A 16145-nucleotide genomic window follows, 5' to 3' on the forward strand; every position below is an offset into this window, starting at 1 on the left:
CCATCCCTTCTATAAATAGTCGTAACATCCTTAATGCAGAGGGGGATGAGGAAATATACAAACCACATGGATATAAGCCAGGGGTCAGCAAACTTTTTCAGCAGAGGACTGGTCTACTGTCCCTCAGACCTTGTGGGGGGCCACACTATATTTTTTGGGGGGGAGTGAACGAATTCCTATGCCCCACAAATAACCCAGAGATGCATTTTAAATAAAAGGACACATTCTACTCATGTATAAACACGCTAATTCCCGGACTGCCGTGGGCTGGATTTAGAAGGCGATTGGGCCAGATCTAGCCCCTGGGCCTTAGTTTGCCTACCCATGGTATAAGCCATAGGAGAGCAGCTCCCATACATGCCCTAGTTTAGGGAGCTAAAAGCTCATTAATAATCTGAGGCTGAAAATTGTTATAGAGAATGCTGCATAAAGGGCCAGTCCTGCTATTTAATTTTTTGTACTTAAAGATGACAAGGAGTAAAGCACACTTGTATCTATACCAAACCGACTGCCCCAATTGAGGCTGGTCCTGTAGAGGTATTCAGACCATAGTCCCATCATAGTTAATGGGATCTTTTCCAGTTATTACAGATTGAAGATGTGGACAGGTATACTTGCAGGGTTTAGAGTGACCATCTGCCCTTTTGAAACTTGCCCATCTTGGTTTGTGAAATCTAGGAGGGAGAGATCGACTGCTGGGGATGGAGTGGGGTGTGTCCAGGGAATTGTGAATGCCTTGAGATGGAAGAGAGTGTTGCCCAGAATCACTGGTGGAGCAACTTATGAAGTCACCCTCCCTGAGCACACTGAGCTTTTTGGATAACTACTGCCCAATCTCTCTGCTTCAACCCTTGGCACTTTGATCCCATATTGTCTCCCATGCTATTTAATATCTATATGAAACCACTGGAAGGAGGTATCTGGGGATTTGTAGCACCAATGTGCAGATGACACTCAGCACTTAAGGCAGTAGTGGACTGGCCAAATAACTGAGGCTGAATATCAATAAGAACAAGATGCTGTAGATAGGTGGTTCCTATGTCCAGGAACTCTTGGTTATTGGTTATTGTCATGGAGGACAGAATGGAATTTAATAATCTAATAACTACTGTCTAGTGCATTGTGTTTTACTGACTTTTATTATAAAAGATATGGTCAGTAAAAAACAATATTTGTTGTTAGATGCACGTGGTTCCTAAAGGAGAAACAGTGGGATTAATTAATTAATTAATTATGTGAAGAATTCTGCTACTGAGCTGCCTAGGTTCATACATTTGTGGGACTTACTGCAAACAGAGCTCATGTTCCACCACTGAGGTATTTTTCCTCAACATATGAATTTTACTTTGAAACATTACATTTTGGAATTGGCCACTATGTGTGTCTTGTGTACATTTTCATTCTCAAAAGAAACAGTGTAATAATGATGATGATGAACAATAACAGTTTAGAACAAGAGAGAAGGATGAAATACACAGCCAAGGCTGCACTCCTGATCAGCCTGATCCATGAATGTAAAGAAGAAGAAATATATTGCTATAGATCTTAGTAAGAAACTCCTGCTCTTCTGTATTGGGAACCTTTCTTGGAGCAAGAGCCTAGCTATTAATAGCTTCAGATTTAAACCTCATGTTTTTTTTATTTGTTCTTACAGATAATACAAATAGCACTAAGGCAATAGTTCTGTCAGTGCAAGCTTTCCAGCTTGCCAAACAGACTAATCCCTTTTCTCCTCCACTCACATGCTGTTCTGGGAGGTTCTCTGGGGGGGTGAGCCAAATTTGTGGGGGTCACTTAGGGGAGAGAAAAGACAACGCTCCATTGCACTAGTGAGATCCCTTGCACTGGCTTCTGCTAGTGTGATTCTTTAGTTGAATCTCACCCCATTGTCGGAAAAAAAAGATCTGATTTTTTTGCATTGCATAATTGAATTTCATGCTTATATCCAACTTAGAGATGAGTGTACTAATTAAGGACAGACCTTAATTACATTGATTATTTAGTGTGTGATGTAATCTATCCCTGTGTCTCGGTTCTGATCAGTCACTTTCCACAGCTTTTGTTTCTTTCTGCTCCAGCGCTTTTCCAGAATTCTGCCTTGGGGACCAAAGATTAGACTGGAAGTGTGCGGGAAGGGCAGAGCATTAAACATAAACTTCACATATTTTGATTTAATGCTTTAACCACATAATTATTGTTCATCTGCAGCAGTAAAAGGCTGCCTTTGGATCATATTACAAACACCGCCAGCAGAAGAGGAATTATAAAGAATTAATATGACTCAACCATGTCTATTTAGATTTTTCTGTAATTGGGGAGGAAAACTAAGAAGTGATTTTAGTTGTTCTTGGCAAGGAATCCCGTGCACTGTATCGTTTTTTAAGCAGATGGTTATATTGATATATTCTTCCGTAATAGAGGGAAAGCATATATAAAAATAGGGAGGCTCAGGGGCAAACACAACGCAAAACTGAAATACAGCATGCTGGATAGACAAGGGCTCTGTAATGTTGTGCCAGAGAATGCTTGCCGTTATCTGTAATACAGCCTAACCAAAGAGCAGAAATCTCATGGTGTATTGGTTTTGGCTTAGCTGCCGAATGTTTGTTATCACAGATAGCTTGGATATATATTTGTATATTTGTTTCGGAGCCTTACCACACAGAAACCAGGTCCTTGCTTCTTTGCCACAGCTGATAAATGGGAGTAGAAATTTATTTGCTCTGTATGATAGCATCCCTCCCTAGAGGCTTGTATGTGGTTACAACTTTACAGCTTCCAGACAAATCTGACATAGAGCCAAAGGCCCAACAGTAGTTTGGCTTGCTTGAGGGAGCTTTGTGCTGGCTATTGAAATGAAAATTTGAAAAACTTTATTTTATTTTTTAAAAAACCTATACTGTATAGTGAAACCCTCACTACAGCACTTTCAAGCCAGGACATTTTGCCAACTTCAGCACAGAACAGCAGCTGAGTTATTAGTTATTGTCATAATTAAGTCAATTCACAATCCACTGGACCCTTAACTCTTTTACCTTGCAAAATAATTTATGGACTGTGATACTCGTGGACCAGACCTCTGGAGTGTGATACTGTTGGACAGGTGACAAAAACATTTTTTGCTGTTTTCCATTGATAATTGTTTCTTCTTTTTATCTGCAAAATTACCTTGGGGTTCAAGCCAACCAAGTGGACAAGTGGTGGAGTAGATAACCATAAAGGAACAGGGTTTTCACCTTCACCCCATGGCACAGAGTAGGAAAGGAAGGGCAACAGTCCTTTCATTTGGTACAGGGTTTGCAGAAAGAGGTGAGGAAGCAGCAGCACAGCTTCCTCTTGTCTCGGGCACTCTGTACAAAATTTCAAGGTTGAACTCCTGTCTGATTCATATATGTGCAGCAGATATGGAAAGGCAACCATCTTAGCAACGTCTGTTGAGATATTTCTTCACTCAAGAGAGGGTAGGAAGCCATTTAAAGGAAGAGCCTGTGACTCTTCATGATGCCTGCCATTGGGCAGAAAGGAGAAGTAGCTGCTGCAGTTTGTTCTTTCAAGGTTGGCTCCCACTTCCCACTTAAACCCCTGCCTGAACTGGAGTGGCGAGGCGCAGTGCCCAATCCTATCACTGTAATAATAGGGGGAGAAACATGATTTCCTTACATCCAAGGTGGCCCTTACCCAATAAGTTGACTGATGATGTAGGAAGTTCACCACCTGAATTTTGACCTGTGTGGAACTTACTTCCATGTAAATATGGCGAAAACTGAACTGTAAACTATTCGTTACCAGCCATTTTGTGCCAGTTATAACCTGGCACCAGATTTTCTGTATATTTTGTCTTATGTTGTCAGGTGCTGTTGTGGTTGCTCGAGAGTAACCAGGCAGGACTCCGACCTGTCTTTTACAGGCTTTATTTTGGTGCAAACTATTTACAGTGAAGAGCATCATAAGTTCATGTCTGGCTCAATCGCTAGCAGAATCCGGGAGTGGTCTGTTCTTGTACCTCCCCCAACATAAAAGTTTCCTCACCCCCAGCCTTTTCCGCCCCTCCCTGCGCCTCAAGCTACTGCGCATGATGGGCGAGGGCAGGGGTGTGCTTCCCTCCTCTCTGGCTTGCTCAGGCGTGGTGTTAAGGCTCTTTCTAGCATCCTCTGGTCCTTGCACCTCTTCTCCACTGGAGGTGGGGCTTTCCTCCTCGCCGGAAGAGGAACTGCTTCACAAGATTTTCGGAGGCTCCCTGTAACACAACTCCCCCTCTATCTCTCACCTCTGAGCCGATGGCAGTTCCCTGACATATGTTAACATTTTAGTTATTTTTGTTTGCAAAATATCTTTAAATCTCAAAATCTCTTGAATCAATTGTACTGTTAGCCCCAATCACTGATGGATCTTTTTTCTCTCTCCAGAATTTCTGTAATGACATACACATACAAAATTCAGACACTAGGAGTTTCTTCAGGCCCAGCCCAATGTATTTCTTCCTCTGTTTGTATTTTCATTGTGTCGTTGACCTTCATTTCTAAACAGGAAAAGTTCATTGATTCTGAAGGTCTTTCCCCTGCAGTGTGTATATAGCAAGAAACTCAAATATATTGAGTCACTTGATTCTACATGATCCGTTTTATGTATTTCTGGTAGTAATTTGGTTGCTTCATTTAATTGTTTCCACATGTCTGTCTCATGAGAGCAGTCACTGTGCACTTCGTGGTATTGGCTAGTAAACTGCAGTGTTCACTTTGCTAATAGGCTTTATGGGGTAGCCTCTTTTGAAAGAGGCTGCTCTTTAAAATCAATTGGTTTTACAATTGGACTATGACTTCAAGATGCTTAAAAGTGACCACTTGGAAAACCTTGGTCTTCTCCAGCCTTCTATGATGTGCCTCTGCATGAAAGTAGTTTCCTTGCTTGCCTTGCAACAGTTCACTAATGCTCTCAGCAGTTCACTAATGCACTGTCTATACTTGTTTTCAAACTATCTGCAAAACACTGGGTTTCTTTGCAACCTTATTGAGGGCTTCTCAATTAGAAGATTAGTAACATTTACCGGTATTTATTTATTACATTTTTGCTCCCTTTTTTCCCCAGGAGTTCCCTCCCCCCTCTCCAGTTTACACTCACAGCAAAACTTCGTAGGCTGAGACACCATGACTGGCCCAAGATTACACAGGGCGCTTCATAGCATACCCTCTGACATTTCTCCAGTGGAAATAGGGACATCCTAATGATCCTAAGGACATTCCGGGATCAAAGCAGAAACCAGGACGGCTTCTCTGAATCAGGGTCGTCCCTGGAAAATAGTGACACCTGGAGGGTCTGCCATAGCTGAGTTGGGATTTGTATCTTAGTCCAGATGTGGAAGCCTCTGAGAACCTTAAAATCCACTCCTGATTGTTCCTTGGCAAGCTAAGGATGCTAGGGGTGCTGATCAGCTAATTGGCGCTAACCACAAGTCCCAGTGCGATGGGATGCAATACAGAATTTCTCAGCAGGCGCTCCATAGCACATCAATCCCTACCAGTGCTTGCTGTGCTGTGTCATTGGTGATGACAGTAATGGGCAGGGCTGCATTGTGAAATTCCCAGTGGGAAAACTCTGTAGTGTATTTGAACTCTCTGGGATGTGCTGATATATGTGCAAGTGCAAATATTCATTGGCAACTTGAATTCAAGCCGGCAGTGCAAATGATGATTCTCTGCAGGCATGACTCAAGCTGCACCTACAAAGGAAAAATGTCCCTTTATCTCACAGCTTGGATTCAAGTCAGCAATGAAAATAATCTTTGTAGGCACAGCTTGATATTGCCAGTATCTTAGATCCAACGAAAAGGAACTCTGGTGTTGAAGAAGATGGAGATTTCGGCAGATAGTATTTATATTAAGACTCTGCATGGATTAAATATAAATGTACCATACAGGAATTCAAGAAAATAAACAGCATTTATTTAAAATTGTTTTAATAGTTGCTCAAATGTACAGCAAACCCCCCGCTCCCCAGCCATTCAGAAAGGTTAATTATTTCCAGCACTGCTGTTGTTTTAACAACTTTCCACAAAATATTCCCAGGACAAAACTGTCTAACAAGTCTCAGCAGATGTTTGTCTTGTCCCAAAGTACATTTATGATTACAAAAGTATATAAAGAAGAATGCAAGCAAGTGAAAATCATGAATAAAACTTGGAATTTAATAAATAATAACGTAACATAGTGCTCTTCAGGTTTTTTTGTTTTAGCTTTGTCACATGGTGGCCATAAATTTTACAAATCTCTCAGAATAGCTTGCGCTGGTAGCAGTCGTTGTTACAGGGAGGAAAAAACGAAGGTCACAGTTGTACTCTAACTCCTGGAACCATTAGAAAGGATTTATTTATATATACAGGACTCTCTTTGGAATGAAGCTCCCATTCATAGTACAGTCATACCTCGGGTTAAATACGCTTCTAGTTGAGCGCATTCGAGTTACGCTCCTCACAACCCGGAAGTAACAGAGCGCGTTACTTCCGGGTTTCGCCGCTTGCGCATGCGCAGACACGGTGAAAAGCGACGCGCGCATGCGCAGACGTGCCATCACTAGTTACGTTTACCTCTAGATGCGAACAGGGCTCCGGAACGGATCCCGTTTGTATCTAGAGGTACCACTGTATTTACATGATCATAGAAAAATAAGGAAACGCTCTCCTTGTTCTGAGTGTCTCAGTATCTTAAGATTACTGCACACTGGGTGAGTTGGAAGTAGGTGATCTTCCTGAAAGGCAGGTCACAAGCACGATCCCGTGTATACACTTTCATACATTATATTTGTATGCAGCACATGTTAAAGACTTTTTTGTAGTATCCATTGAAATAGCTATATGGCAATTTTAAAAAAAGTACAAGTCTGTAAATTAGGGAGCCAATTTACTTAGATACTTAAAGCATTATTAATCCTGCTCTTTAAACTTACTAATAATAAATAAATAAATAAATAAATAAATAAATAAATAAATAAATAAATAAAAGACAAGCAATGGATACAGTTTTAGGAGATAAGTGCAATGAGTGAGTCAGTTCTGACTGGCGATGATCAAGCCCATAGGGTTTGGTATATGTCAGGCATTCCCCACAATGTCTGCAGACAATAAGAAATTTCACTTTGGTAGATGCACACTTTTTATGCCCGAAGGGCAGGAACAGGAACTGTGAATGTTTGTTTGTTTGCTTGTTAGTTATTTTAAATAGATTTGTATTTAAATGACATCAAGCCAAATAAGTGTGAGCTCCATAACAAGTCTGCATAGCCACATGTTTTCCTCGTTGCAACTCTTCAGTCCCTATCCTTGTTTCTCTTGATTGTTTATCTGAGCCGTACTTCCTAGCGTACACAAAGCCAAGCTTTCTAAAATGCTAGCTGGACTGTGTTCCAAGGCTTCAAACTCTTTGGAAAGAATTCTCTCATCTCATCACTTTTGCTCTCTCTCAAGTTCCATCATGTTATATGTTCAACAGATACAAAGTCATATTTCATTTTCTAAAATTGGGAATGGAAAATTCCTGTTCCGGTCCTGTCATCTAGCCATCCTCTGAAGAACAAATATGGTTCAGTAGCTAGGAGCCAGGACACAAAAAAATTATGACTGAACTATTTAGTATTGGTTTACGGAATAAGTCAGTTTTTACAGAATGGTATTTGTTTACTGTTTTAACTGCTGCTTGCTTGCATTTTGGATGAGATCATTTAATTCATTAAATGGGGTGTACATTTTTAATTAATTAAGCAGGGTGTACATTGATAAATTGATTTGTACCAAGAAGTCTAAACGGCATTGTTTTGTGGTTCGAGGACCCGATCCCCGCTTTGTGGAAATGAAGACACACAGACACGGAATATAAGGTTAATGGGCAAGAAAAGGAAGGCCACAACTTTATTGATTACAGCAAGTGAAAGGTATTGGCTTCGGCATTGGACACGACAGATTGACTCCACCCACTCGAAGAGGGGGTGAGCCCGAAGGGGGTTTATTCACCAGAAGGTGGAGCCTGTTGATGCTAATTCAACTATAAGCTCTCCCCTGATGTCACCGAGGGTCGTGCCATGGCTCCCCGCCACACAGGCATCAGACAGGATCCACGACCACCGGATTCCTTTAACGGAATACCCAAAATTGAAGGGGTAGGCAATGGCCACACCTAGCCCTTCCACACACCACGAACACATTCCAATGCCTAACCTACCCGCCAATACCAAGAAAGTTGTGACGATTGTTACAAAGTAGGCGAGAAAACCACAAGGCCTAATGCCAGATGGAAAAATTCCTACCAGGCCCCCAGGACAACCTGGGCGACCAACCTAAGGTCCATAGCAAGGCCAAGAGAAAAAACTAAACCCTAAACTCTAAGGGAGTGGAGGGTGGGTGACTCGCTCGCGACGGGAAGGCGGAAAATGAGGCGGAATGGCTGGCACAGCAGTAAGTTAAACTGCAAACCACACCCCCTCCAAGCCGCCCGGTTGGGCGCTTACCTGTGGGCGTGGTGTGCCAGCCAGGTGAGTGGGGCAGGGGGCGTAACGCCCCCTGCATTACGCAGAAATTGTGTCCCGCCCATAACACCTCCCCTCTTGGATGAGGAGAGGCTTTCTCAGGCAGCAGTCTTTCAGCTACATGGCAAACAGCATGAAGAAGAATCTCAAAAGGTGTTTGTGGTGTGATCAGGGCCAGTTCATATGTTCTAAAATCCTCCACATGGAGAGATGCAGCCACATAGAGGAGGTAACATATAAACTGGTGTGGCCACATTGTATCTGTTATCACTTGTCCATCCTAATGAGGTGGGTAAATTGGTTACATAGTTGGGCAAGTCGCTGTCTTTTAGCTTTATTCCTCCTCTGTGAAACAGGAATAATAGTGACTTATGTTTCCTTCTTTCTTAGTGATAAGTGGTGGAAGTCTATACATGACTAATCAGAAGCATGTCTCATCGAATTTAACGAAGATAGAATTGCATCCAAAGATGGCCAATTTTTGAAGTGCTGTAACCAGGGTACTAAGTTAGCACTAGCAATTCTAGATGGGCATTTGGCCTGATCCACTAGCCTCTTCTTACATTCTTAGGTTCTTTGTTTCACAATATATTGCTGTCATGTTCTTATTTTGCCCTGTAAAGCATTCCTGTTTCTCTGCCAGTTTATCTCATGGTACATTATGTAGAAATTTTACTTGTCACCTAATTCATGCATCACTTAGCCAGTATAGGTCATAAAATATAAATGACTTCCAGGCATATAAATTTCTCTTAAGAGGAATAAATGAAGACTTGTGATTATCTGACCAATAACTTGTCATTAAGCCAAACCACAAAGTCTTTGTACTGGTCAACTTGAGAAGTAAAACCAATTCATCCTTCCATTAAGTTTCATACCTCAGGACATGTTAGGGTTCCGACATGGAGCCTCCTGGTTTTGTAAGTACGTGAAAACTTGGACGGAAAGGGACAGTCTTGACTTCCTAGGCTCCATGCCCCAAGTAGTCTATTGGTTTTTCCAGGTCAGGATTTGATTATAAATAGTTCCAAATAAAGCCTAGATCTTTGCCTAGATGACATCAAGATTCTGGCCTTGTCTATATGAATCTCTACTTTCCCTTTAGAATACCCACAGCTAGAGTCCAGATTGCCTTCTGGTCTGCCACATCCCAACACCCACACACCCACCAGCATATCAATGTCATCCAGCTCCCTTGTTCTTATGCCTGCTTGCCTTTCAACTTGCTGCTTCCCATCATCTTTGTTCCAGTAAACTGCTTGGCTCAACTGTATTCCCTGGTCTGTGACTGATCCTGCTTTGAGATTTACCCTATTATGCAATGTTTGGCTTATACAGCTTTTCCTCTGCCTTTCAATAAGATCTGATCTATTGCAGTCTCTGCTTCCTGGATCCATATTTTCCACACACCTTTGGCCCAGCTCTGACAGTACATAAGATCACATCATGCTTACCATTTAACACACTTTCACAGTGTACTCAAAACCCTTCAGGTCTGCATTAATTCACCCAGCATTAGCACCATTAGCACCATCACCCAATTACTTTCAGACTTCAGTACTGTGCATAGAAAGGAAGGAATATTTCAAACTTTTTTTTACCAGTCATTCAATTAAAAAATGCTATGCAATAATTTATATTTGTCGAGCCATCCGCTATTATTGATACTGTTATTACTGTAGAAAACAGCTCTCTCGAAGCATTATACAGTGAACACTCGGGTTGCGAACGTGATCTGTGCGGGAGGCACGTTCACAGCCCGCAGCGTCCGCAACCCGCAGTGCTGTGTCTGTGCATGCATGGGTTGCGATTCGGCGCTTCTGCACATGCTCAAAGAGTGGTTTAGTGTTTTTGCGCAAGCGCCAAAACCTGGAAGTAACCCGTTCTGGTACTTCCAGGTTTCGGCACGTCCGTAACCCAAAAACGCACAACCTGAGGTATGACTGTAACAGCCTCCCACCCAAGTAGCATCATGTGAAGGAGAACAGGGACAAGCATGCTAAGATACACCTTCAGCCCTGTCACCCATCACTACTTGTGAAGCAGGGAGCTTCATGTACTTATGGAGACTCACTACATGATTTAGAATGCTGGAATATCAGTTTTCTAGATTGTTCAGGAATCTGCATGAATACGGGGTTTCTGATGTGCCCCTTCCAACTTGAGGAGGCTACCGGGGTAGCAACAGCAGTGGGTAGAGTCTCTCTCCCACATAGTCATCTTCACATGGGAGATGATACTGCTGGATGTGAGCTAATAAGGTTAATAACTTTGTCATTTAACTCTCCAGATTGCACTCACTGTTTAATGTAATGTTAAAATGTGATATGCCTCCCAGCACTCCAGGTTTCTCATTAGTTATTGTTGGGGTTGGCAATTCAATTTGGCTGAAGATTTGGAACATGAGTGGCATTTGATTGCAGTGGTGCTGATTAGAAAATAGCTAGGCTCTGTTAACAACAGCAAGAATAGTTTATTTCTACCGCACTCTTCTGCATTTATACTTGGAATAATTTACAACTAATACATAAAAGGCAAGAACGGGCCTTCTCTGCAGTGGCTCCCCATTTGTATAATGCTTCATTATATACCTTTAGGCACAAGGCAAAAACATTCGTTTTTAACCAGGCCTTTGGTTTATTTGATTGACATCCTATGCCCTTTTAAAATGTGTTGGGGGGAGTTATTGGGTTGTTGTTGTTCTTATTTTGATTATGTATTTTGTGGTTTTATATTATGATTTTATTCTGTGAACCGCCCTAAGACGTGAAATACCATTAGAGGGCATTCAACACTGATATAATATGAGGACAGTTTTGTAGACATGTCATGGTAAAAGGTATATGGTGAAATCAATTGCTAGTCATCCTCAGAGTAGACCTATTGAAATCAATGGACCTGAACCCATAGAGTATACTGAGAAGCTTGACTGAAGGCTTTAAAAGAAGACTATACAATAGAATGTGCCTCACAAAAAATACCTAACTTGTTTTGAAATGCACTGTACTGAAATAACAATGCCTGCTTGTGGATGATGAAATGATGCCCCCCTTCCAATTATGTTGTAAAATATAGTGTGTGTGTTTCAGATTTTCTTCACTTAATCACAGCTGCAAGTATTTCATAGCCAAGTCCAAGAAAATGTCCAGCAACATGGGTTCCTTGTGTTAATGTGGGTGATCATTAACAAAATAATTCTGCAAATGCAGGGTTTAGCTGGGAACTAATTAATCTTTGAAATTAATTTTTTCCCCTGTAGAGGTTATTTTCATAATGAAAGAAAGTGGTTATGTGATGTAACACATGTCAACTCCACTTGCCAGCTAATTATACTGCTGACCCAAGAGCCTAATGATGGCCAATGCAAATGTTTTTATTTTTTAAATCGCAGATTGTTAGGCCTGTTGAAATTATGAGCTTGGTTTAAGACATGAGACTATTTTGATTTTATGACATTTGAGACTGCAATCCTAACACTACTTACATGGGAGGAAGACCAGTTTGAACAGTAGAACTTGCTTCTGTGTAGACATGGCTGTTGGATTTGCGTTGCATTCAGTGTAGTGCTAAGCAAAACATTCCATCAGCACAAGGATTTCTCTTTGCACAATAGAACATTCTCTAATGTATCTGCTTGTGTACAATCCCTAGAAATGAAAGCAGTGTTCTCCAGCTCAGATCTCTACATATACAAAACACATTTCCTTGTATAAGAAAGCCTTTTAATTTCTGGTCTAGACTGAAACTTGCTGTGCTTCCATCTACCTTCAGACATAAAAAGCCATAGTTTCCTGCATAAGGAGACCATCATCAATTCATGAATCCCCCCCGCCCCCGTACCCAATGTATGGAAGTGTTGTTATGATGTGCAAAAGGTTGGATCCACACTAAACATGAGCAGAATTCTTCTCTTGGGAAACACAAGTGGCAACTGGGAAACACAAGAGGCAATTTTGATTAATTCACCCTACAACCTACCACCCTTTAAAAAAGGATTGGATAATGTTTTGGAGCAGCATGGGAGGCAGGGTTGGAGACTGCTGAAAATTGCATCACTCTCCCTTCCTCAAGCAGTAGCCCCTGCAGGATCCAAGTCTGCATTCAAACACATTAGCTTTAATAAAAGGCTATTTAACTGGGGCTGGTTTCCCACACCACCCTGAGCTGTGGCTCTTCAGCAGCAGCAGCGTAAGTGATCTGGGGATCAGACAGTAAGGCACAGTGAAGTCAGTGGATTCTGTAATGTGCCTGTGATTATTAATTCCATTCTTCAGGTTGATGATGGTATTAAAAGAGGCTTTAAAATAGGTTTAGTGTTTGAAGATACTTGCATAAACAAACAAAAGCATGTTTCTCATTTTATATTGTTTTCCAGGGAGTTCAGTTTTTCTTTAATTTTTCCCACATTCCCCCCCTCCTTTAATCCTTCTGGTTTTGATCATGTAGGAAATGGAGCATGAAGAAGCTAAAAGAGAAAGAAAAGAGAGTGTAAAATGCCTCTTTTAAATAGGAGTGAAATGTGCATTCCATTAGTCTCTTCAAACTAAATGCTCACCTCTGTGTTGGGCAGGGGTCTTTGTGGGGATATAGCAAACTGAGCTGGGGTATGAAGAGTCCGTCCTTATTAGCGAAACAAATATTAGCGCTCCAGAGGTTTCACTTTATTGTGCTTGACTGCGAGCCAATTTAAATATACAAAAAAATGGTTCAAGGTAAAGTCTTCTTTAGAAAGTACCACTTTAGACTTCAGATGGGGAGCTATTAGCATGAGAGAGAGAGAAGGCTGAAGCCATTGTCTTTGATTTATTAGCTGCAAAGTAGTCCAAACATGTGATCCACCACCTGTAGTGTCCAAAAAAGACACATATGTATACTGTGTCTTCCTTTGTAGGTAAAATCTCACACATGAAGAGACGAGAGATACCTAGGAAGCCTTTCCAAGAGGGAACTGATTCCAGCTGAATTTTTCCTTCTGTGTGGGGCAAGGAAAAGATACATTCTACCAGCTTCTTGGTTAACGTATATATAAGCAGCTCTTGTGGCATGCAGGTTGGAAGCTTAACAAACTAGAAGTAGGATGGTCACCTGCCCTATTTAATCTGGCCCCAAAATGGTATTTTTTTGACCCTACGTTCTTCCAGCTTCACCCTTAGGAGTCAAATATGTTCTGTCCTTTCTAATGGTTCAGCACTCATACCGTGAAGTAGCCTTACTATTTTCTTTTTGGGGAGGTATTTTTCTCTTCTTTCTAAACCTACTATACTAATTTTCTTAACACTACATGATATCACACTAAGAACTGATGCTACAGTGTGAAATACCTGTATGTTGTACTGTTCGTGCTTTGGAGGAGAGCAGTTCTCACACAATTTGTCATCCTCAGAATGAACATTTATATGGTAGGAAAATACTCTCTGTTCTCTGTAATTAATGCTAAATGTGTTGTGTTTTGTTTTTCAGGTCCTCCAGTAAGTACATGGATGTTACTCTTGATCATGAGTCAACAAAGTTAAGGCATTTATTTTCCTTTCTGTGTCATTTCACGGGAACAGTACTTTTGGTAGAGGTGTGTCTAGGGCATAAATTGGTACCAGATGCTGCTTTCCCCTGTGCTTGTTATAGGAATGTTTGGGAAATGCTTTTTTCACTCTCTGCCTACATGGCTTTTTGACCATTTTAAATCTAGTAAAAACATTTTTTCGAACATCTTTTTGTAGGTCTCAAAAATAAATGAACAATATGCCTGCTTTATGCTTGTATTATTTATTGCAAATGTTAAATTGCCTCACCAGCTCCCAGCAGCCTCTAACATGTCTGAGGGGTGGTTGCTACTGATGCTGATGGCACAAAGCTGTGACTAAATACGCCACATTGTGGCTGGGGAGCTGCGCAATTGAGGTTATTCAGAAAGTTGTAAACACTGCAGGCCCAGAACTTACTCAAAAAAAGTTTTAAACCAGTGTTGCAAATGTGTTTTAATGGGACAGTCATCTAAATCCTAGCTCTGCTTTCCATTCCTACCTACACTCTTCACCCTTACACGTGCTGCCTTAGCAATTACATGAAGAGAGACCAGTTATATGCTCTATAACTTTAAAGCACATTTGAAACGCATTTCCCCCCCTCAAAGAATTCCAGACACTGTAGTTTAAGAGTTCCTGGAAATCGTAACTGTCTGAGGGATTGACTACAGTGCCCTGATTTTGTGTGTGTGTGTTTCGGGGGGGGTGCTTTGTACATGCTTTAAAGGTATATTCTGACATCCAGCCAGGCACAGTGTACTTCAGCAGCACAAAGGCAAGTGGGAGGCAGCTATAGTGGGGGAAGAGGAGGCAGAGCTGGCCTCCCCATGAGACAGGGTGAAGTGCCCGCCTCAGGCAGTGGAAGTGCAAGAGGTGATGCTCCGCCTGCTCCGCCACTTCTGCTGCCAAGAGGGAGGCGTTCTGGCATGCACTGTTTCCACTCATCTTCCCCACCTAAAGGTGGAGAAGCTGAGTGAGCAGCAACAGTGTAAGATTGCCCCAGCTCCCACCAAGTTTGGTGAAAGCCAGGGCTCTACCACACTGCCAAGCAGCTCCCTCAGCTGCAGGGAAGCTGAGCGGCAGCACTTTATATAATAATAATTTATTATTTGTAACCCCTCCCCATCTAGCTGGGTCTCCCCAGCCACTCTGGGCGGCTTCCAACAAAGATTAAAAAATACATTAAAATGTCACACATTAAAAACTTCCCTGAACAGGGCTGCCTTCAGATGTCTTCTCAATGCCAGGTAGTTGTTTATCTCTTTGACATCTGATGGGAGGGCGTTCCACAGGGCGGGTGCCACTACCAAGAAGGCCCTCTGCCTGGTTCCCTGTAGCTTTGCTTCTCGCAGTGAGGGAACTACCACGCAGTGAGGTCCTTGGTGCTGGACCTCAGCGTCTGGGCAGAACGATGGGGGTGGAGATGCTCCTTCAGGTATACTGGGCCGAGACCATTTAGGAGCACCCTGGCTCCTGACGGATTCGGTGAGAGCTGGGGCATTCCTGTGTGCCATGTTGCCCATCTGCTCTGCTTCCCTACAGCGGGAAGCCAAGCAGCAACTCTTTGAGCAGCAGTTTGGCAAGAGCCAGAGTGTGGCAGCAGCGGGAGTGGGGGCACAGCACGGGGGCAGGAGGCGGCAATTCCTGTTTCACCTCAGGAGAGGAAGGGTGCCTTGCATGGGTGATCTACCTAGCTTTTCATTTTACCCATTAAGTTTGGTTGGGTGTGATTTGTCAAAGGGTCCAAGGGAAACACTGTGTCAGGCTGTGAAGCTGCTTTGAATAACTTTGCTCTCTGTGGTTTCATCAGCTGGGCTCATAAAAGTTGTATAGGGAGGTTCCTTCAAATTAGTCAGTTCCCTCTCAAATATAAGAGCAAATACAAATAAATATTTAAATTTATTTAGCGTCTGGTAGTAAAACAAACAACCAAAATCTATCAAGAAAGAAAATACATATTTGGAGCTCTGTTGAATTCTGCCACTTGTGGCAATTTCACAAAAGTGGTGGTAAGTGTGTTTTTAGTTTAATAATCACTTGTGAAGCTTTTGTGCCCCATTTCTCATCTTTCTTAGCACTTGCCTGCAATTGTGAATGGTGAAAATGCAATTT

General features: G+C 42.0%; 1 protein-coding gene across 6 annotated transcripts in view; it reads left to right on the forward strand.

Moving 5' to 3' along the window:
- COL23A1 (collagen type XXIII alpha 1 chain) overlaps positions 1-16145 on the forward strand; it is a 311227-nt gene that overhangs the window by 200170 nt on the left and 94912 nt on the right. Inside the window, exon 4 of one of the 6 annotated variants that reach the window (XM_083592229.1) lies at positions 13981-14077. The exons of the other annotated variants lie outside the window; for them this stretch is intronic. Within the exon in view, the coding sequence (XP_083448355.1) occupies positions 13981-14077 (97 nt within the window). The remainder of the gene's footprint in view (positions 1-13980; positions 14078-16145) is intronic. 6 annotated transcript variants of the gene reach the window in all.

This window comes from Podarcis filfolensis (genome assembly GCF_964270895.1).
Source record: "Podarcis filfolensis genome assembly, chromosome: 2".
NCBI classification, from domain to species: Eukaryota; Metazoa; Chordata; class Lepidosauria; order Squamata; family Lacertidae; genus Podarcis; species Podarcis filfolensis.